The sequence below is a fragment of the Bos indicus genome, chromosome 26 (assembly GCF_029378745.1).
Source record: "Bos indicus isolate NIAB-ARS_2022 breed Sahiwal x Tharparkar chromosome 26, NIAB-ARS_B.indTharparkar_mat_pri_1.0, whole genome shotgun sequence".
Lineage (NCBI taxonomy): Eukaryota > Metazoa > Chordata > Mammalia > Artiodactyla > Bovidae > Bos > Bos indicus.
The window spans coordinates 22,255,328-22,276,819 of NC_091785.1; the positions used below are offsets into that span (position 1 = coordinate 22,255,328).

Consider the following 21,492-nt stretch of genomic DNA (forward strand, 5'->3'; position numbering starts at 1 on the left):
ATGCGACTTAGCAGCAGCAGCAGCAGAGTAGGTACTAAAAGCGAAGGGCTTTCTCTCTTCGGCCCTTGAATACTGTAATCAGAACCAGCTTGAATATTGTACTCAGCTCCATCAGGGCAGGGAAATTTGAACAATGAGTGTCTGGTCCAGTACTTGGCATATGCTGGAGCTCAGTAAACATTTGTTGGATGAATGAGGGGATGAGGAAATCACCCAGCCACTGACTTGCGATCTTAGGTGGTTCTGCTGTAAGGTTACTATGCCTTGACCTCTGGCTGGCTCCAGTCCATGATGAGCTTGGAGCTGGCAGGGAGCCAGAGCCTGGAAGGCACACCTGTCTGAGGTGGCAGTTACAGAGGTGTCTGGGAGCAGCAAACTTGATCCAACCCCCCTGGGGGTAGGGGTGTCCCTAGAGGGACAGGGGGTGAGTGCTTCTTGGAAGTCTCTTGCATGATGTTTCAAAGAGTGTGCTCACATCCCTTTTCCTCCTCTTCTCATGGCCTGCTCAGTTCAGTTTTCAGTCAGTCAGTTGGGTTGAGGGGACAGAAGGTGACCGAGGTGGAGATCTGATCCTGGCGGGACTGCTTCTTGGCTGATTATCTTGGAAATGCACTGATTTCGTTTGGGTTTCTGGAACTCTGACTGACCACAGAAGAGAAGAGCCCCGTAATGACTTGGTTGTGAACTGAATCAGAGGGATTGCAGTGTAGGACCAACTCCCATGAAATAGATTTAGGGCATTGAGATGGGAGGTTTTATGAGTTACTAGTCCACAGACGGTGAAGCTACCCAGCATGTCTCATGGGGTGCTCAGCTTAGGCCAGAGATGCCCCCTCCAGTTTACCTAGAGTAAGGAGGACCCAGTATTGGTCCATCTTCTCAGGCGGTGTGGTGCCAGCCTCCCACCATCTCTCTCAGGTCCATGATGCCACAGGGAAGCAGTGTGGCTCCCAGGCTCCCCTGGTGCAACCCTGGGTTCACCCTCCTCTCTGACCCCCACACCCTGTCACTTTGGCAGGGTTAAGGGGTGGGGAAGGGGTGGAGATGAATGAATTAATTTCAGGATTATTGCTGTACATGCAGCCAGCAGCCCCTAAAGTGAGACTTGTCTATAAATATAAAGTCATAATAATAAGGGTTTGCGTTTGTAAAGCACTTTATAGCCCTCAGATAAAAGGCAGTTTATTCCCGTTATTGTTCTCATCATTAACAGGAGTCAGTGCCTAAAGTAGAATTTAGCAATTTCAGACAACAGAGAAATTGCCTTTAGGAAAACAAACTCCATGCTTCAGCAAGCATTCCCTGGCGTCAGAGGCCCTGGGCCCAAACTAGGAACAAAAGTGCTTCTGATAGCGCTTGAATCTGCAGCCCAGCAGTTTGTGGAGCTGGCTGCTGCCTCCCTTTTGTCCCCCAGAGGTCACTGTCGAATATAGATATCAAGCAAAAATGTGATTACCAAGGAGCGAGAGAAGAGAGGCTAGCTAGCTCACCAGAAAATTCATCTGCAGGCCGGTCCTCTGGGTCCCATCTCCTGCGCATATCCAACCATAGGTGGCACTGTTGGCCAGGCGCTCCACTCCAGCGCCCCGGGCAAGGGGAGATGCTGCTGAACTGCCCGGTGAGGCCAGGTGGGATGGAGTCGTGCCTCCAGAGGGAGCAGGACCAGGATCGGATTCCCACCGAGGGGAGAGTATGTGAGTGCTCACTTCAGGGCCTGCACTGAGATCTCAGGGTCAGTGCGGCCCAGCCTGGCGCAGCACAGCCTCGGGACCCTCTGCTGGGAGGAAGGCGGGAGAGGCTGCTAAGCCCTTAACCGGCTCCTCCTGAGCCTAGTGGCATGTTCATTTTCTACTTGGAGTAGTAACACGTCCTGTACCTTTACTTCCTCTAACTATACACAACTCAGTGGCTATTCCTTTGAGCAGAGTTTAACTTTTTCAAGGTACTGTAAAACTATTTTCTGATCATCATACCACCCAGTGGTGGACAGGGTATGTATAATTCTCGTGCTGTATATGAACGATTCCGTGAGAGCATCTATAAAGTCAGCGTGATGCACTTGACTTACTGGAGGGGATAGTGACGGTTTTCATGCCCAGGCCTCTGCAGTTTCCACCACACTGTGGCTTTTCTGATTTGATGTCCTTCACCTGAAGGTTCCATGTCTGCCCTGATTCTAATATTCTGGAATATGGTCATCAATAAAAGCCAGAGTCCCTGAAAAACTGGGTTTGCCACTTTTCTTGATAGAATTGATTCCAGTGAATTATGTCCTTGGCCTCAGGTAATAGCAAGAGATGAACCAGGGAAGGAAGAAGCTGCTTTTCTGGGATCTGATTGTGGCGTCATCTGTTCCCATCATCTGTTAGGAATGCTTGTGCAGAGAGAAGGTTCTGAGCCTCAGCCTTAGAAGCTGGCAGCTCTGAGTGGAAGGAGCTGGGCGTGGAGTAGGAGGATGTCAGCTTGAATCTGGCCTCTGCTACATATTAATCATGGCATTTTTGGGCAAGGTTTCCTCATCTATCACAGGAGAATACTCCTGCGTACATCATAGATTGTTTGGGGAATTAGAAAATTGTATATTGTACTCAGCCCTGTGGCCGGCCTGAGGAAATTAGAGCCTAAAGAGAGTTTGGCTGATTTGACATTGGTAATACTAACTCTGTGGGAGTGTTAATAGGCATCTCTAGAAAAAAGGATTCTGTGGTCAAATAAGGTTAGGAAACTGAATTAAATGGGTTTCTCTTTGGTAGGACTTCTGAGAGCCTGAAATATGTGAATGTGCATTATAGGCAGAGGTGACCAGTTTGTCTGGAGTGTTGATGTTTAAGCAAGAAGGAAGATGGGCCTACTGATCGTCTAAGGGACAGACTGACTACAGGCTTCCCTCGACCACTCTGGCCAAGCCTGTGTGCAGAGCACCCACGGGAGGTCTGTGGGCCCAGCCCATGTGACTCCACAGCCGTCCTGCTTCTACTATCAGCTTCCTTCAGAGCCGCTCTTTCTAGGCCTGCTCTCTTGTGCCCTTTCTCAGTTCAATGCGAAGGGAGAACAAGCTGGGAAAGGACTGGGAATGGGGAAGGGAATATAGCAGAGAAAGAGAGTGATGCAGTGCTGTAGGTCATCTCTGAAAGAGTGAAGGAGCTGTCTTTTTGCACAGCTTGGAGACAGGTACCAGGTTAGCCTGTTCTGTTCCCAGTGACTTAAAAGTTCATCTGGGGCAGCTATTTTATTTGAGAAAGGAATCTGGAGGAAGAAACAGATCCTGGAGTTAAGTGGCCTGCCCAGAGTCACAGGGCAGGGCCAGGGGTCCTCCTGAGAGCCCTTACTTCCACACACATCTTTGCACGCTTTTACTTTCGGAAAGGAAGGCCACTCTGTGTTAGAGGGAGTGCTCAGGAGACCTGCATAGTGGTTGAATCCTGGGGGAGACCACCCCCCATCCCTGCCCCATCCTTGGAACCTAGATGGTCTGATCCTTTGAGGTGAGAATGGAGAACGATAGAGGAGTCAGGAGATTGAGGGGATTATCACTGTAATAAGGGCATCTCCCTTTACCAGTTTTATGACGTGGACAAGATACCTGACTTGCCTGTGCCTCAGTCTCCTCTTCTATAAAAGAGGATGACAGAAGCAGCCAACCTGAGAGCGCTGTTTTCAGGAGTCAGTGTGTGAACAGTGCCCGGCACGGATTTAGAATTCATAAATGTCACCTCTCACTGTGTGGCTGAGACTGAGGATAGTGAAGGCAGGTGAGAATGGGGGTTGTTGCACATCAGCTAAAAGCCCAGGGACTACCCCACTATTTTAAAGGCCTAGCTTTCAGCAGAAACAAGATTTCAGGCAGCGATATGGCCTTGTTTCTTCTTCATCCTTAAAGCCCCAGGTCACAGCTCTGGACAGAGTTGATGCCTAAGAAATGTTTGCTGCCTGCCTAGGGCTGCCAGAGGCTGGGCGTTTGGACTTGCCTGGAAGCACAGTGGGTCCGTCTCTAGTCCAGGCGCTGGTGAGAAGGTGAACCATGGTATTCTCAGGGCAAATCCCAAGGCAGGGATAGAGATAAGGGGGTGTGAGCTGTTTCTTGAGGAGAGAAAGCAGATGCCTCATGCTCCCTTGAAGGCTGCCCATCAGGAGCCCCTGAAAAGATGGGTTTAACCTCAACCAATAAACTAAATCCATTAGAATAGACTCAAAACAGTGAGCCCCCAGACCTACTCTGCCACCACCTCCCTGCCATGTGAGAGGTGATGGGAGTACCACGGGGACGCTGAGGCAAGTCGTGCAACTCGAGTTCCCTTTGATCTTGTCATTGCTGTTGAGGCCAAGCCCTGGACTCTACCTCCCCTGCCTGGGGCATGTGCCTTGACAGCGTGGGACACAGGTGTGTCCCTGTCCCCCCTCCCCAGCACACAGCCAGGTAGGCATTGAGGACGTGCCACGTTCTGCACAGCGAGGCCTTACACAGGCCCACTGGGTTCAGTTGAGCCGTGTGTGCCAGGCTGCTGCTCTCCCGCTTCTGCTGCTTGTGTATATTTGCAGGGAAGATGTTAACACTTCCTAACAAGCCTTTGTGTTCATCTAATCTCCGCTGTTTAACCTTTGACTCCCTCCCTATTATCAGTGTCTGCCACCTTTGCTGGCCAGACCAAGGGCCCCAGGAAGAGCCCTCAGCCTGGGCTGGCTAGGAGGAGGATGAGGCCGACATTCCACCCCGGTCTGCAGGCAGATGGATCGCCTTTCCCTGGGGCAGAGCTTTGGAAAATAAAGCAAACTTGTGGTGCCATTAGGATCCCCCAACCCCCACTCCTTTTGAACTGTCAGCCTTTAAGTAAACATTCTTTTCCTGCCATGGGTCCCAGCACCTTGGCGGGGAGTGAGGAACCTGGGAGGAGAGGGGGCCCTGAGAGTCCTCACTGAACAAGGGATTTCAGCAGGGAGAACAGGGCAGAAATGCTGCCTTGATGTCAACTCTGAGTCCCCAGGGCATCAGGGCTTTTGAAGTGGACTGGGGGGAGCTGCCATAGGACCAGGCCCCTCTGAAGTATTAAAAACCAGTCCTCTCCAGGCCCTCACTTGTGTGTGTTTGTGCCTGTCTGCAGTGTTCTCTGCGCAGGCCACAGCCTCGTGGCAGCACTGATGCCATGCCTGGGTGACAGGTCTGGCAACCACCAGCCAGAGCCTAGGTGACACTTCCACCAAGGAAAATGCCAGACGGTCCTGTTGCCAGAGATGAGGAGGCCATTCTTAGTGCTCCAATGTAATAAGCTCCAGACCAGGATTGGGGAACTTTAATCTGACCCTACTAACTGGCTGTGAAACCAAGCAAGATAATTCACCTCTCTGAGCCCGAGTTTCCTCTTTGGTAAAGGAGGTCAAATTTCCTGCAAAATCCGGTTACAGACATTATGGGTTGGATGTTACTATCTGGGTGGTCGTTTTTGTTTAATTTTGGGTGCACTGCTCCGCATGTGGGATCTTAGTTCCTTGACCAGGGATCAAACCTGCACCCCCTGTATTGGAGGCACAAAGTCTTAACCACTAAACTGCCAGGTGAGTCCCAGGGTTCCCCCCGCCCACCGCCCCAACTAAAGGGATCGTTCATGGCAAATAAATGGGAAACAGTGGTTGACTTTATTTTGGGGGGCTCCGAAATCACTGCAGATGGTGACTGCAGCCATGAAATTAAAAGATGCTTATTTCTTAGAAGAAAGTTATGACCAACCTAGACAGCATATTAAAAAGCAGAGAGATTACTTTGTCAACAAAGGTCCATCTAGTCAAGGCTATGGTTTTTCCAGTGGTCATGTATGGATGTGAAAGTTGGACTGTGAAGAAAGCTGAGCGCCGAAGAATTGATGCTTTTGAACTGTGGTGTTGGAGAAGACTCTTGAGAGTCCCTTGGACTGCAAGGAGATCCAACCAGTCCATCCTAAAGGAGATCAGTACTGGGTGTTCATTGGAAGGACTGATGTTGAAGCTGAAACTCCAATACTTTGGCTACCTGATGTGAAGAGCTGACTCATTGGAAAAGACTCTGATGCTGGGAAAGATTGAGGGCAGGAGGAGAACAGGACAAAAGAGGATGAGCTGACTGGATGGCATCACTGACTCAATGGACATGGGTTTGGGTGGACTGTGGGAGTTGGTGATGGACAGGGAGGCCTGGCGTGCTGTGGTTCATGGGGTTGCAAAGAGTCGGACACGACTGAGCGACTGTACTGAACTGAACTGAAAGGGATCATTAATCTCTGGACTGGCACCTGCAGATGAGGGGGACCATGTGTGATATGTGAAAATGGAGTAGGGTCTTATGGTCAGCAAAGTAGGCCAGAACCCCAGAGATCGGGCTTCTGTGATGAGTCACATGGCTTGTTCTCTTAGGGAGATTTCTCCTTGTGGATTAACTTCCCTCTCTTGCCTATAAGTGGAGTCAGGCTAACCCTAAAAGAGGGAGAGGTAGCAGAGGGCCTCAGTAAAGTGCCATGTAAGTGCCACTGTCAGTCCCCAGCTCTGGAAGACAGCCTTAGGTGTCCTTATTCTGTCCTTGTTTGCAGACATAGCTGTTTTCTTGGGGTGCTGAGGAGGTAGCGCTTGCCTGGCCCAGTTATGTTTCCCGGGAGGCTTCTTCCACATGTCTCTGGGATTGATGAACTTGAAATATGAGTCACTCTAACCCCTGGTCTAATCAAGGAATTATGACTGGCCAGAAGGCCTTTCATTCTTTTCTTTCCAGGGTCACTAAGCTCTAAAATACTGGCCTTCTAACTGGCTTCCCTTCTTCCTCTTTGGCTGGGGGGTGGGGAGGACTGTATAGAAGCTTGGCATTAAAGGGCCTGATGCCCATCTGTGGGGGTCCCCATGCTGGGTGTTCTCACGGCCTCTTGGTGTCCCCACAGGTACTACAAGAAGTTCTCCATTCCTGACCTAGAAAGATACCAGCTACCTCTGGATGAATCCTTGCTGAGCTTTGCTCACGCCAACTCCACTCTCATTATCTCTGTAAGATTCGTTCAGACTTCTTGGCCACTGTGTCAGGGAAAGGCTCCTTCTTTTGCCCACTTCCCAGTTACTCAGTTGCAGCCCCAACAACTCCTGGGGTATGCTTGCTAGGGAACAGGCCTCTCCAACAGAATGGGATGAGCAGGCGAGGGCTCAGGAGACTGATTTTAAAATCACAGCTAGAACTGGGTAGAGGGTGATGGGGAGGGGTGAGATCCACAGAACTGGAGCTCTAGAAGGTCCAAAAGCCTACCTGTACCCCCACGTGACCTTAAGCAAATCATTCAACCTTGTAGGCCTCAATTCCCTCGTCTTTGAATAAAGGGAGCAGGAGGAGGATCTCCCTGGTGGGCCAGTGGTTAAGACTTTGCCTTCCTATGCAGGGGGCATGGATTCAATCCCTGGTTGGGGAACTAAGATCCCACATGCCTTGTGGTTTGGCCGGAAATGGGGCAGGGGGCCCTGAGTGTGTTGGGTGGAGGCTGTGTGTTGAAAGGGGTGATATGATTGATTCATGTCTTCTCCTCGCTCCATCCTCAGTACCAGAAGCCAAAGGAGGTCCTGGTAGCTGAGTCAGAGCTGCAGAAGGAACTGAAGAAGGTAAAGACAGCCCACAGCAGTGACGGGGACTGCAAGACTCAGTAGCTGACGCCTGAGCCTGACTTCTGACACTGGGTGGGTGAGGCTTTTGCTGTAGGCCTGTGAGACTTTGGGCTTGGGCCTTTCTGGCACAGGGGCAGCCTCTCTCCTCCCAGGAGCTGTCTAAGCTTTGTAAGAACTGGGCCTCAGGGCGTTCCTAGCCCTAGGTCGTGGTCTTCCCTCCTGAGTAAAGCAATTCTGAGTCACTGTGTGTGCTACCCCCGTGTCCTCTGGTGCTTCTGCCCCCAGGGAGGGGCTGGCGAGGACATTTCCTTCTTCGCTAGCCTCTGGACCTTCAGTGTAGAACCTTCCACGTAAAGGTATGGGTCTTAGATGGAGAGGAGGATCAGGGAAGCCTGACGCCAGCAGGGCAGGGCCCCAACCTGTTTGCAGCCCAGGATATTATGACACTGTGGGTGTAAAGTCAGCATAAGGCTTGCAGAGCACTGGAGTGGGGTGAAGGAAGTCACTGCAGGCCAACAGCCGCCGGGAGCCTTTCCAGGCCCCCTACCATAAGACGCCCACCCCACCATCAGGGCCAGGGGTGGAGGGGTGATGAAAGGCCTTCCTGGAAGAAGAAACCTTTGCTCTTTTGGACACTGAGCCGTGAGGCTGGTCTCACCCTTCCCTGGCATGCCCAGCCCCAAGTTTGAGTCTATTGTTCCTTCTCCCTGTGGTCTTGCTAACCAGTGAGGAACCAGACTGGTGAGAAGTCGAGCTTTATTTTTACAAAAATGAAGGTTGTAACATGTCTCAACAGCTAGCCTGAGGTTGGGCTGGCTCAGAATTCAGAATTTGGGGATTGCCTTTGTCCTTTCTTGGTTTCAAAGCAAAACCAGGCCGTAGTACTCCAGCCGAGACCTTGGTCAAAGGTGGGGTCTGACTGATGTTGAGGTTGGTACCACAGGGTACTGGCAGCCACCCCCGTCCTTCTAGGGAAGGGGCCACCTGGGAAGCCTGGAGCACCTCACCTCACACTTGTGCTGAGCTGGCCTGGCTCTAAGAAGGGGTGGGCCTCTCTGTCTCCAGGCCAGATTCTTGCTCTGGCCGACAGGGAAGCAAGGCCCAGCTGAGTTAACTCAGCTGAGAAGCAGTAGGTCCCATCTCTCCAACTGGTTCCTGGGAGAGACTGCACCCCTGGGTAACCCCAGTGCCCAGGAGTCAGCAGCCTTTATCTTAGGTGCCTGAGCACTGTGGTCACAGGTCTAGGAACACAGGGAGGCCGGGGAGGAGGTATCACTGAACCCTCCAGGCAGGAGAGGTCCCTGAGTAGCTGGCTTCCCTGGCCCACAGGCTGGGTTGGCCTTGTCATGGGTTTTGAAAGTCCAGGACACGGAGGTTGTAGGACAGTGCGGCATAGAGGTGTCTGGTGGTGAAGCGCAGGCAGTACACAGGACTGCTGAGGGGTGTCGACGTCAGTGGGAAGGCCTGCAGGGGAGGGACGAGAGTGGCAAAAACATCCTCACTGGGAGCGGGGGGAGCCCAAATGCAAGATTCCCCGGCCTGGTGCCAAGGGACAGAGGCTACTCTAGGCTTCCTCCCGCCCTTCCCAGGCACACCCACTCCCAGTGCAGACCCTGGTAACGAGCCCTGGCATCCATGAGGCCTGCCTGCGGTGCGCAGGACACTTACATGGAGGCAGGCCCTTTGGCGGCGGTCCCACAGTCGTACGACACCGTAGTAGGAGGAACCAGTGGCCAGCAGGTGGTTCCCATCCGTCTGCAGGCAGTACAGGGTGCTGTCGTGGGGTTCCTCCCACTCCATGACACACTTCCTGTCCAGGAGGAGGTGATGCAGGGGATGTCTGGGGGTGCCCTCCGCCTCCACCCCAGCTTCCCCAGAGGCCTTAGGAAGCCATTCTGGTTGGGAGAAAGATGCCAAACCACCACATTCCTTTAAAACCAACTTAATGGGGGAAAGCCTCCTCAGTAAAGATCTCTTTCTCACCAAGTCCCTGACCCCAGGCAGGCTCATGCCTCATTTGTGCATCACGTGGCTGCTGTGTGTCACCAGATTTCAGAGGCAAGGAAGGCCTCAAGAAAGCTGGGACAGAATGCTGAAGGACAGCACCCTGATGGCTCCCAAGGCTCTTATTGGGGCCTGGTGCCTACAGTCTCCTGGGCCACGGGACCAGGGCTGCCGAGGTAGGGAGTCTAAGCTTACTCTGGCCTTGCCAGCTGTTCTCCCAGTCCCTGCTATGGGGTCTCTGTCCCTATCCTTGGGGCACCAGGACAGGGGCGGGGTTCCCACCGCCTGTTGTCCTGCCCCACACACTCACCGGGCACTGGCTCGGAGGTCCCAGTAGCGAACATAGGTGTCGTAGCCACAGGACAGGAGCGTGGAAGGGGACTCGTACATGACGTCCAGCACCCCAGCCCCTGGGGGAAAGTCACTGCCCAGGTGCGTCATCAGCTGCCCACTGGGAAGAGAGGCGGGGCAGGGGATGAGAGGTTGTCCTGCCTTGGCCCATACACATGCTTTTAACCTTCAAGTGGCATCAGTCCCTGGGCTCCTTCCTGAGCCAGAATTAAGACCCTCGGAGGAAAGGGGCCAAAGGAGGAGATGCCCTGGACTTCCAGCCCTCTCCCCTGTTCCCAGCCCCTGCCCCTCCCCCAGCCGAGGCCTCAGTCAGCCATCAGCAGCCTCTCCATCACACCTGCACGCTGGCTACCCGCCACCCAGCCACTCCTCCTTGGGACAATGAATGGGCCTTGCCGAAGGGGTCGGCCCCCTCACACACACACATTTGGTTACTTTATATGCCTTGATCCTGCAGGTCATGCAGTTCTGAGCTGCCTGAGTCCAATGCCTTAATTCCTGCCTGTAATCTGGGGCTCAAACCTCATTGGGGATAAAGACCACACAAAGGGAGAAGGGGAGTCCCAGGAGATGTTAAAACAAGTAAACACCTTTGTGTCTGGGGAGAGAAATCGCTGAGAAAGCAGCTTAGCGGGCCGGTCCCTGGTGTTCCTGGCCCGGCTGGCCCCCGGCCTGGGGCTAGCACGCCTCTGTGATCACAGCCCCCAGCCTGCTGGGCTCCAGCCTGCCCCGCCGCCCCTCCCGGTGGCCAAGAGCAGATTACTGAGAAGAACAATTTCTTTGTGACTGTGTAATTCCCTCCGTGACCGCGGCAGTGGGCAGACCCCTCGCCCTGATGCCAGACCCCTAGCAACCACCTAGGGGGGCCTCCTGGCCCTAGCAACTACCCCTCAACATCAAGTATACCCGCTAATCCCTGTGGCTATGGGATGGGTAGAAGCGGTGAGTTTCTTCAGAATGGGGGCAATGAAGAAGAAGGGGGCATGCTCCAGGCCCGACCCCTCACCTTCACTCGGGACATGCTGGGCTCTCCTGCATGGTGTGACATGAAAAACTGGGCCGTGGACACTACACAGGGACACCCAGGTAAGAGGCCCGGCATGGGTTGGAGAAGACTTTGTGGTCTCACCAGCCCAGCCTTGGCCAACCAGGTTTCACCAAAGCAGCCAGAAGCCACGTGTGTGAACGTGGGCCTTAGCTCTGGTCCTTTCGCCTCACAGACCCCGACCCTCAACCTCCGTTCTCCTCAGTGGAGCCGCCACCTTCCCTGGAGGAGGAAAGGAGGCAGCCGCAGGTTCTTTTCTGCCCAACTCTGCCTTTCCCTGTGAAGGCTGAGTGGTGAGGGGACCCCCAGCAAGCAGCACTATTGCTGTCCAGTCAGGGCAGGGTGGGGGTAGGCCCTAAGTTGGCACTTCTGCCCCCAGCCTCCTTCCCAGGGAAGTGCTCTTCCTCTCTGTGTGCTGAGGGCTCAGACAGAAAGCCTTCTCCCCACATCAGCATCTCCTAGAGATCACGGACCTCAGTGCCGAAGCAGGCCCGCCAGCCATGAGGCACCACTCTTGGGCAAGTCAGAGGGGCTGGGGTCCTGGGCTTTCTGTCTCTGTCGTCCACTGGGTCCAGGCTGCTTTGCTCCACAGTTCTGCCCCCCCAGATTTGGGGGCCCTGCCCCCTCCATTAGTGAGGCCTCCAAGACTGACTGAGGAGCTCTCCCCTTTAATCTATAGAAGTAATTTCATGTTTGTCTGTTTGAAATAGAAGATGAAAGGCAGTGGAGACTGGGGGCATGAAGCCCAGCGTGGGTCCACCTGCCCACCCCTGGTCCCAGGGTTCGGAATGAAGGAGAGCCAGGCACCCGTGGACAGAAGGTCGGCAGCAGAATGACCACACCCACACCGAGTTGCCAGCCTGTGCAATAAGAAACACATAACCCTACCCTCTGCTGCTGCTAAGTCGCTTCAGTCGTGTCCAACTCTGTGTGACCCCATAGACGGCAGCCCACCAGGCTCCTCCGTCCCTGGGATTCTCCAGGCAAGAACACTGGAGTGGGTTGCCATTTCCTTCTCCAACCCTACCCTCTGGGGAGACCCAAAGGCTGAGCGAGCACCAGCCCCCAGAGACCAGGACAAGGCCCAAAAGCCCCTGTCTTGCCGGCCTGGCCTGGTCAGGGCCTGAGGAGTTTCTGCCACACTAGTTCTGACTCCCTGAAATGGCCACACACACTTTAAATGGGCCAATAAAAAGATACAGTTTCTTTTGCCTCTGGGCCTGGGACGCTCCAGGCTCTGTTGTGCAGTACCCGTGAGGTTAAGTTCAGAGCATAAACTGACACACCAGGCTCTGGGAAATGGCCCTGTCTCTTCAAATAGCAGCCCAGCGGTGCCATAGAAGCCCTGCTGGGGCTTTGATTTGGGAAAACAAACAGAAATGGCACCATGGGCCCTTCGTGGCCCCCACCACAGGACCAATTTAACTAGAAAACTCTAGCTCAACCGCTCTGGTGGAGGGAGCAAGATGAGCACCACAATAGCCCCAAACTTTGGGGGGAAGGGGGACAAAACAAGCTGTCTGTCTCCTGGGCCCCTCCTCCCGGGCTCCTTTTCTTACTGCAAGTGTGTTCTTGTAAAAACGATTAGATTGCAATTTGTATAACGTGGTGACCCCCAAATTCAGACGTTTCACCCCTTTTCTCTGGAAAGAATGTTAAGAATGCCTCTCGGCCTCTCACTGTGGGGGGCGTGAGGGAGGGGTGCAGAGCCTTGGCTGTCGCACAACTTGTGTGGGAAAGGGGCTGCCGCTTAGAGCCTCAGGCCAAGACAGGAGCAAGGGCCAGGTCTGCACTATAGACACCAGACAAAAAGTCCTTCCCTTCCCGCTCCTGTGCACAAAGCCAGGGCTGCCAGGAGCCACTGAGGGCTGGGGGGGTCTCTACCCCAGCCTCCCCCTAGCCTGACTCCAGCAATTCTCTCTCGATCCAGGGAAAGATAAAGACAGATGGGGCCGCCCCTGTGAGCCTGATGAATGAGACACAGGCTGGGGAGGGCTGCCTGAAGGAGACCTGTTCCCCAGGCTGGGCTGTCTGCAGCTTCCCAGAGGAGCCCCAGAGTACCTGGGTAGGAAAAACAGCAGAGTATGGCTGGATCCCAGACTTTGAGGTGGCGGGGCTCAGGTGAGGGCCCTACCTACCCTGCTGCCCAGGCAGCTCCACTGAAGCTGGAGGGAAGAGGGACCATAGGAACTTCCTGACAGGGAGGGAAAAATTTAAATAAGGCACTAATAGCACCACCACCCCCATCACCATCTTTGTCGGACAGCTGACTGGAAGTAGTTACTAGCCTTGAAGACCGGATGCCCTGTCTGGGCGAGGCCCTGAGCGCCAGGCCAGAGTTGGACGCAGGGAGGCAGTCCCTGGAAGCCCCCCACCCCAGGCGGGGCCCTACAGGCCAGGGAGCCAGGTGCCCCGCCTCACCCCATGTTCTCCCTCACCCCGCCTCCACACACCTCCCTGGTGACCCATACAAAGTCCTCCTGTGCTGACCACCCTGAGATAAGACACCCAGGCTCTACTGCCTCACCCACATGTAAGAATGCCCGTGGCCCCCACGCCATTTCCAGCCACTCTTAACACACTGGGTTCCTGATGCTGCTCCCTGGAAGTTCAGTTCAGTTCAGTCGCTCAGTCGTGTCCGACTCTTTACGACCCCATGGACTGCAGCACGCCAGGCCTCCCTGTCCATCACCAACTCCCGAACTTCACTCAAACTCATGTCCACTGAGTCGGTGATGCCACCCAACCATCTTATCCTCTGTCGTCCCCTTCTGCCTTCAATCTTTCCCAGCATCAGGGTCTTTTCCAATGAGTCAGTTTTTCGCATCAGGTGGCCAAAGTATTGGAGTTTCAGCTTCAGCAACAGTCCTTCCAATGAACACCCAGGACTGATTTCCTTTAGGATGGACTGGTTTGATCTCCTTGCAGTCCAAGGGACTCTCAAGAGTTTTCTCCAACACCACAGTTCAAAAGCATCAGTTCTTGGCACTCAGCTTTCTTTATAGTCCAACTCTCACATCCATATATGACTACTGGAAAAACCATAGCTTTGACTAGACAGAACACAGGTCCTTGGAGGTTCTGTGGGTGTTAATTCCTGCATCTGTTTGGGTGTGAGGATACCTCACCCAGTATGTGCAACCACAAAAATAAAACAATGGCTTCTGAAACGAAAGGATGGAAGAGTGACAGTCTACCTTATCTTCGCTTCCCCTGAAGGTGTAATACAAGCTGGGCCTAACATGGTCACTGAGAAAATAGAACAGTGTGCCCTCCTTTCTTTCCACCCTCTCCTCTTCCTTTCTTTGATCAGTGGTCATTTACTAAGCGCCTTCTGTACACAAGTCATTGTGCCTAATGGAGACTGCAGGGAGATGTGAGCTGAGACTTGGGCAGGGAGGGACATGGTCCCTTCCTCCATGGAGGGAAACAAGTCTCATCTACCCTACTGACAATACAGGGGGTGGCTTGGCTGGTACCAGGAGAGAGATAAAAGGGAGTTTACTAAGGGGACTTATAAAAGGACATTTCTGCAGTGAGTGACCGGCAGGGACAGAAGATGGGAGATGGCACAGGTGAAGGACCAACAACTGCAGAGGTGCAGGCCTGGGCCACCTGCTTTGGCGGGAGGTGTGGGTATGTGAAGGGAATAAGCTGACCACTGCGGGCCTCCAGGTGCTCACTGCTGGAGGGTGAGGGGCAGGAGTGGCCGTCCTTGTCCAGCCCTCTGGTGAGGAGGGTGAGAGACTTTAGGAGGCAACCTCAGTTCTGTAACCGAGGTCCCAGATAGAACCGTGGAGACCAGGAGAAGCCCACTAAGGCTTCGCCGGCCCCAGCCCTGTCCAGTGAGCGGGAAGGGCCCTTTCCAAGCACAGGCCCCTCACATGCACGTGTGTGCGCGTGCACAACTCCAGCACCCGCCTGCGCACACGTGTTCAGACACAATGGCTCAAAGGCCAGGCAGCCAGGCAGCCCACTTTGTACTGCTAACAAGAGGACCGTAATTACAGGAAGGGGCAGCCGGGCAGATAAAAGGATACAAAATTTCAACATCTGTTGCCATAAAGGGATAAGGAGAAGTGAAACGCAAAGTATCAGTTTGGTGTCAGCAGGCAGAGAGCCAATTTCAAAGAGTTCAGGGGGACAGAGGGGACAAGAAAGAAAAAGGAAAGGGGTGGGGGGAAAAAGAAAGAAAGAGAAAGAAATTACAGGGTTCCTTAAAGAGGTAAAGAAAAAAGAAAATGAAAAAAGCTGTCAGTAATACTTTCAAAGGAGAAGGCACATACTTAAAGAGGGGCAATTCCCATAATCACCCTGACTGAGGACCAGGCCCCCCGCCCCAGGTGGAGGGTCAGGGGCAGAGACAAATCCACACCTGGGCGGGATGGGCACTAACAGTGCCCTCAGAGTGGCCCAGCCTGAAGTCAGGACCCCAGTTTTTTCTGCAGACAGAAAGGGGTGTAGCCGGGCACCCTTTGTCATTCCAATGCTGTAGGATGCCGTGACGTGTATCTCCCATGTTCGGTCCAGGGTTCCAAGATAAGTTCCAGGCCACGTGGTGGCCCACAGGGTGACCCCATGAATGCTCTAAGGGTCACCATCTCCAGCCACAGGGGTGAGGATCAGGGAGTGCCTCGTGGTAGAGGTCTATTCATGCTAAAGAATGAGCAGTGTTTCAGTAGGCAGAGAGGGGGTATTTCAGGCACAGGGGTCAGGTAGTAGAGCAGAAGCCCAAGGGAAAAATACATGGTGTCTGTCAGAATATGTGAGAAGCTTCTCTGCCCCTGCCTCTGTTGAGAAAGAGGAGACTTAGGGGCTTTAGGATGGAAATGGAGGAGTCATGGGGCACCAGGGATGATGCTGGCCAGAAGGGGAAGGGGAGATGAGGTGGGATTATGCAGGGGTGTGAGTCACACACATACTGAGCAGTGCACTACCTAGCCAAGGACTCAAACCCTCAATACCCTAGGAGGAGCCAAGGCACCAAAACCCACCCCTCCTTTCTTCCTTACCCAGCAGTTCCTGGCTGGCTTGGAGCTACAGCTGGCCCCCTGGGAAATCTCCAGAGCCGAGTGAGACCTCAGGCCTCTCCATCCTGGTGCCCACGTCCCCAATGCCTCATCTCAGGGCACCAAGGCTAGATCCAGCTCAAATGCACCTTGGTAAGGACAGAGCCAGGGGAAGCTCTATGTGTGATGTCAGGCCAATCAGAACCCCCACCCACCCCAGGGTCTTCCAGCAGCAGGAGGTGTGCCCCACACAGACACCACCATTCCTGGGGCAGAGCCAAGGGCCCTTAGCAAATGCAGACAGAGAACACTACATGGGCCTTCATTTCTCCAGACTCAAGGTCAGGAACAGGATGACTTGGGCACAGTTCCGCAGGGCCTAACTAGGGATACCTCAGTGGCGGGTGAGTGGCAGGGTCAAGACAGAGCTCCTGGGGGCCAGGGATGGCCTGAACACCATCAACCCTTGGAAACAGGAACACGCCAGCACATCCAAACTGGGGGAAGGACTCTTATCTTTCTTCCCATCTGGTTTACACAGGTTAGAAGTCCCCTGCCGCTGGGCCCAGCCCATGGTCCACAGCTCTGAGAGAGAGGCAGGAGAGGAAGAAGAGTTGGGGACAGCCAAGCTCCCTGCCATCCAGGCAATGTCGTGGTGCCCACAGCCGCTCTCAGACCGGTGTGCTCCAGCTAGCACCTCGCTTCCTCGTGCCCTCAGAGGGAGAACAGAGGCTCTAGGAATCCTGAGGCACAGAGGGCTTGAGGGAGCCATGATGACATTGAAAGAGGTCCTCAGACACTGAAAAGCAGCCTAGGCTGCCTGAGGACCCATTCCTGAGGCACAGATGGATGAGGGCACGCTGGTGCCCAGCAGGTGCCTATGCCTCTGAGGTGTGTCCCAGCCCCCACCACCACCCTAAGGGCAGCCTCTGGAGGGGCCATGCTCTGAGCAAAACTGCCCTCCAGTGCTCCTCCCCCCAGGCTGAGCACACACATAAAAGAAAATCCCGGCCCTCCTCAGGTTTCAGTGGTGACAGGTTAAAAGCAAAGAATCCACCCAGCACTGAGCACCGCCCCGCCACCGAGTCCTGCCTTCGATGCTGCTCCACCTTCCAGATTGGCCTGTCAGTCAGGCTTTGCTGTTATTGAAAGATCAAACTCTGTCCTGCCTGTTCATTACCTTAATCCTATTTTCTACATGGCTTTATTATCTGCTTGGGCTTCTTTGGGAAAGAAGCTACAGACAGTTGTCCTGTCCATCCATTTCCTCCCACCAAAAGTGGATGCCTCCATCAGGGCATATTCCCCTTCAGTCCCTGCACCACTGGTCCTCAAGCTTCCCTGAGGACGGAAGAGGTGTTTAAGTGAGGCCTGGCTCCTCAGTGGTGAGGAGAGGAGTCTGGGAGCCAGAGAGAAGGCAGGTGAAGCCAAGCAATGCCCAGGGCAGCCTAGCCTCAGGCTGGCCAGAGGGTGCAGTGGCTATTTGCTGTCTGGCTCCAGTGAGAACTGAGGCCATAGCTGTCTTGTACCCATTCTCACTTGGGTCCTTTCTGGGTTCTATAAAGGCCAGTGTTTAGTGTTAGTGAGGTCTAGGGGTTTCATACGAGAATGCTGTTGAAGGAGCTGGTGCCTTAGAACTCCATTCTGACCACTAATCTGTGCCCCAACATACCCCCACCACGGCAACCACAGGCAGAAGAGACCATTCAAAGGTTACTCAGCCTTCAGGATACAGCTGGACCACAGTGGGGTGGTACACACCCTCACTGCCCCAGCTCGTCTACCATCCCAGGCCTGGGTCAGTACTGATGCCAAGCATACCCAACAACGTGACTAAATAAAACTGACTTTCAGCAGAAATGCCTATCTCTGTGACCTCGTCAGTGAAAAAGCAAACTATCTAGTCAGAGATAGGCAAACATGAGCAGACATTTTACCAAAGAGAATCTATAGAGGGCAAATTAGCACATGAAAAGATGTTCAACATCATTAGCTACTAGGGAAATTTGAATCAAAACCACAAGTAACACATCCATTAAAATAATTCAAATAAAAACTAGTGACACTACCAGATGCTGTTGGAAACGTGCAGAAACTAGATCTCTCAGATACTGGAGTCAGAACATAAAGTGGTAAGATACTGAAAACAGGCTGGCAGGTAAAAAAACTAAGCACATACTTACCAAATGACCCAGCAATTGTATTCCCAGGCAGTAATTAAAAAAACTGAGAACATGTGCCCACACAAAAGCCTATACACAATAGTTTGATCCGCAACAGTCAAGAAACAGAACAGCCCAAATGTTCTTCAATGGGTGAATGCTGACTGATGGGGAAAGAAAGTTTGGTATATGCATGCCAGAGAACACTACTGAGCAAGAAGGACGAGAGCAGTACTGACACACGCAGCGACTTCTGTGACTCAAGGGAATTACGCAGCATAAAGGGAAAAACCTCCAAAGATTACATATTACGTATATACTACATACATTATTTCATTTATATAATACCTTCAAAATAACGAAATTACAGAGATGAAGAACATCTAAGTGGTTTGCCAGGGATTAGGAGCAAGAGGGAGGGGCAGAGGATGGGTGCAGCTATGAAGGTGTATAGGAAGGGTCTTTGTGCTAATGAACAGCACAGTTCTGTATCTTTATTGGGGCAGTAGTCACATGATTCTACACATGGGATAAAACTGCAAAGAAATTTATATACACAAAATAAGTAGAATCAGTTAAAGGTCTGTAGACTGTACCAACTGTACCTACCAACTTGCTAGGTTTGATATTATATAAGATGTTACACAGGTACCTTGCCTTCCTACTTTTGTAACTTCCTATTAATCTATAATTATTTCAAATGAAAAGTTAAAAAAAAAAAAAAAAACACAGAATAGCAGGTAATCAGATGGGAATGTGTCAAGCCTGCCAAGGCAGAGAATTGTAAATAAAACCTAGGTGTATTTTAACTGTTCTTTATTGTTCTTCTTAAGGATCTGTGGGCACTTCCAAAATTTCTTTTAGAAAAATCATCTCTAAGGATAGATAAAATTTTTTATAGCCACACAGTAAGGCACTCCTTAGAGAAGTATCATAAATCCTAACTGTTATCATAAGTTCTACATGAAATTAGGCACCTATTATAAATTACTTCAACAGTTTCCATAAGCTAACAATTGATCTTATGTGAGAAGGTGACACAGTGGAGCCAGTCGGGTTGTGCGGACTTTGGAGGTTTTTCCCTTTATGCTGCGTAATTCCCTTGAGAGTCGCAGAAGTCGCTGCATGTGTCAGTACTGTTCTTGTCCTTCTTGCTCAGTAGTGTTCTCTGGCATGCATATACCAAACTTTCTTTCCCCATCAGTCAGCATTCACCCACTGAAGAACATTTGGGCTGTTCTGTTTTTTGACTGTTGAGGATCAAGCTACTGAACATTTGTATATAGGCTTTTGTGTGGGCACACGTTCTCAGTTTTTTTTAATTACTTTCAACCTCCTCCTGGACCACTCAGGCAACTGAAATGGGCTGGCTTGGGCAGCTCTTTCCTTGGCCTCCCAGCTGTTCCAGCCCCACCCACCCTGGAAGCCATGGTGGGCTCAGGAATCTCTTACCTGTTGAGGTCCCAGATTCTTAAGGGTGAGAAGTGCCCACAACAAGCCGTCCCTGTCACAAAGGAGCTGCCAAACAAAAGGAGAGCAGAGTCAGGTCTGGCTTGTCAGAACTTGTGGCGGAAATGGCTACACAATTGGAAGTGCTGTGCTCATTCTCCAGGGTACCATGAGGTTAAGCCAAGCTGAGAGAAGCAGCCAGGAGAGCCATCAGAGAAGTTGTGGGAAACCATATGGAATTAGAGTGACGGCTGTAACCTCCCAGAGCTGCTTGGCCAGAGGACCCACGGGTTCAATGGCAGCTTAAGAATGGATCTCTAGATTTGCAACTGAGGCCAAGGGAGAGCAAGCCTGTTGGTCTTCAGTTGTATGAACACCAACTTCTCCCCATAACAGGTTGTTGGGCGCTGGAAGCTGCTACCCTGGTCAGCGGTGAGGGAGGCTGGGCGGCTTTACTGAAGGTTGTAAGAGCTGGGGAATATGGCAACATGATACAAGCACAGAGCAGGCATAAAGGCACCAAAGTGAGAAGAGGCCAATGATGAAAGGCAGGTGATGGCATGAAAAGGTGAGGGTGGGAGAGCAGGGAGTGTGAGGGCCTAGGCAGTCAGTACTGCTGTGGGAGTGGGATGAAAGTCAGAGTTTAGAGGACAATGACAGACACTGCCAAGAGGCGAGAGAGAAGGAACACTCTGACCATATTGCCCATATTTAAGAGCCTCTCTTAAACCCCTAAAAAGTTCAACATATATAATCTGCAGTTTCATTTTAAGTGGAGGCCCAAACCCAGTGAGAAGAATCCATTCAATGAGCCAGGCTGGCCACAGTCCTAGGACTAGAACTTGAACCCATGTGCCAGACCACTCCTTTGTCAGAGGATTTGGAAGGTGTTGGGAGGGGGAGCCTGCAGGAACACTGGGCTTGAAAATCTAAACTGGAACAAGAGAGCTGAAAGCAGTTATGTCACTCAGGAGCCCTGGGGCAGGGAAGGGCCAAGTCCCTACATGTCTGGGCTTGGGGGGAGGGCCTGGACATATTAATGACACGTTAGCACTGTGGGGCAGCAGCCTATCGGCCCTGGCCCTGCCCAGCACCTGTGGCTCTCTGATCCTAAGCATGTCAGTGGGGAGATGGATTTCCGCAGTTGGGGCTCTGAGAAGCCGATGGCTTTGGCTTGGTGGGGGGTTGGCCTGCTAGTTGCTGATAGAGGAGATGTTAGGGCAGGCACTGGGCAAGCCACTGATTTACAATCAAAATTGCAGGGCAGGGGTTTATGTTTCAACCCAAGGCAGACAAAAAGGCCACATAAACCACCCTGGAGCATCCATGCCTCAAATCAAGACTTCTCTAGGGACATGCTCAGTCTTCCCAGCCTCCTATCAACCTATAGGCATGCCAGTAGCCACTAAACTAGAATGGTATTCTAAAACAGTCACTCTGTCATGCTCCAGGTGACACCCAGCCTGGTATGCAGCCACTGGACACTGAAGCCCCAAACTACAAAGCCAGGAGGTGTTATCCTCACTTCCCTCTCCCACCAACATTTTTCTCTTGAGGGCAATCCAGTAATAACTGGTAAAGCTAATTACCTTGGGTTGGAAACATAATAGCCCTTAGAAATCATTCATGCAGGCAATAGGGCTCTCCAGACTTTTGAGAAGTAGGGAGCCAGGTGAGGGGCACCAGCACAGACACACAGACTCTTAAGGAGGCCTGTGGCAGACCTCTGACTGGCCACAGGCCTAAATTACCATCAAGGTCAGTCAATGGAGAAAGAGGGGAGGCGCCTCCACAGCTCTGACTTCCCAGCAGCGATGGGAACCCCTGCCCCTGGATTCCTGTCCTCTGTTCCTGCCCACCCACCCCTGAC

The 21,492-nt window shown here is 52.5% G+C and overlaps 2 protein-coding genes across 4 annotated transcripts in view; one reads left to right on the plus strand and one right to left on the minus strand.

The window, feature by feature from the left end:
* The window catches only part of DPCD (deleted in primary ciliary dyskinesia homolog (mouse)), a 22,151-nt gene extending 14,295 nt beyond the window's left edge, over positions 1–7,856 (plus strand). Inside the window, exons 5-6 of the mRNA XM_019952764.2 lie at positions 6,897–6,999; positions 7,540–7,856. Coding sequence (XP_019808323.1) covers positions 6,897–6,999; positions 7,540–7,644 — 208 coding nt within the window. The 3' untranslated portion in view covers positions 7,645–7,856. The remainder of the gene's footprint in view (positions 1–6,896; positions 7,000–7,539) is intronic.
* A 485-nt stretch (positions 7,857–8,341) lies between these two features.
* The window catches only part of FBXW4 (F-box and WD repeat domain containing 4), an 83,366-nt gene continuing 70,215 nt past the window's right edge, over positions 8,342–21,492 (minus strand). For 2 of the 3 annotated variants that reach the window (XM_019952763.2, XM_070780700.1), the window contains exons 6-9: positions 19,626–19,691; positions 9,917–10,057; positions 9,271–9,412; positions 8,342–9,066 (exon numbers count right to left, since the gene is read on the minus strand). In XM_019952763.2, coding sequence (XP_019808322.2) covers positions 8,947–9,066; positions 9,271–9,412; positions 9,917–10,057; positions 19,626–19,691 — 469 coding nt within the window. In that variant the 3' untranslated portion in view covers positions 8,342–8,946. The remainder of the gene's footprint in view (positions 9,067–9,270; positions 9,413–9,916; positions 10,058–19,625; positions 19,692–21,492) is intronic. The other variant, XM_070780698.1, reaches the window with a different exon arrangement.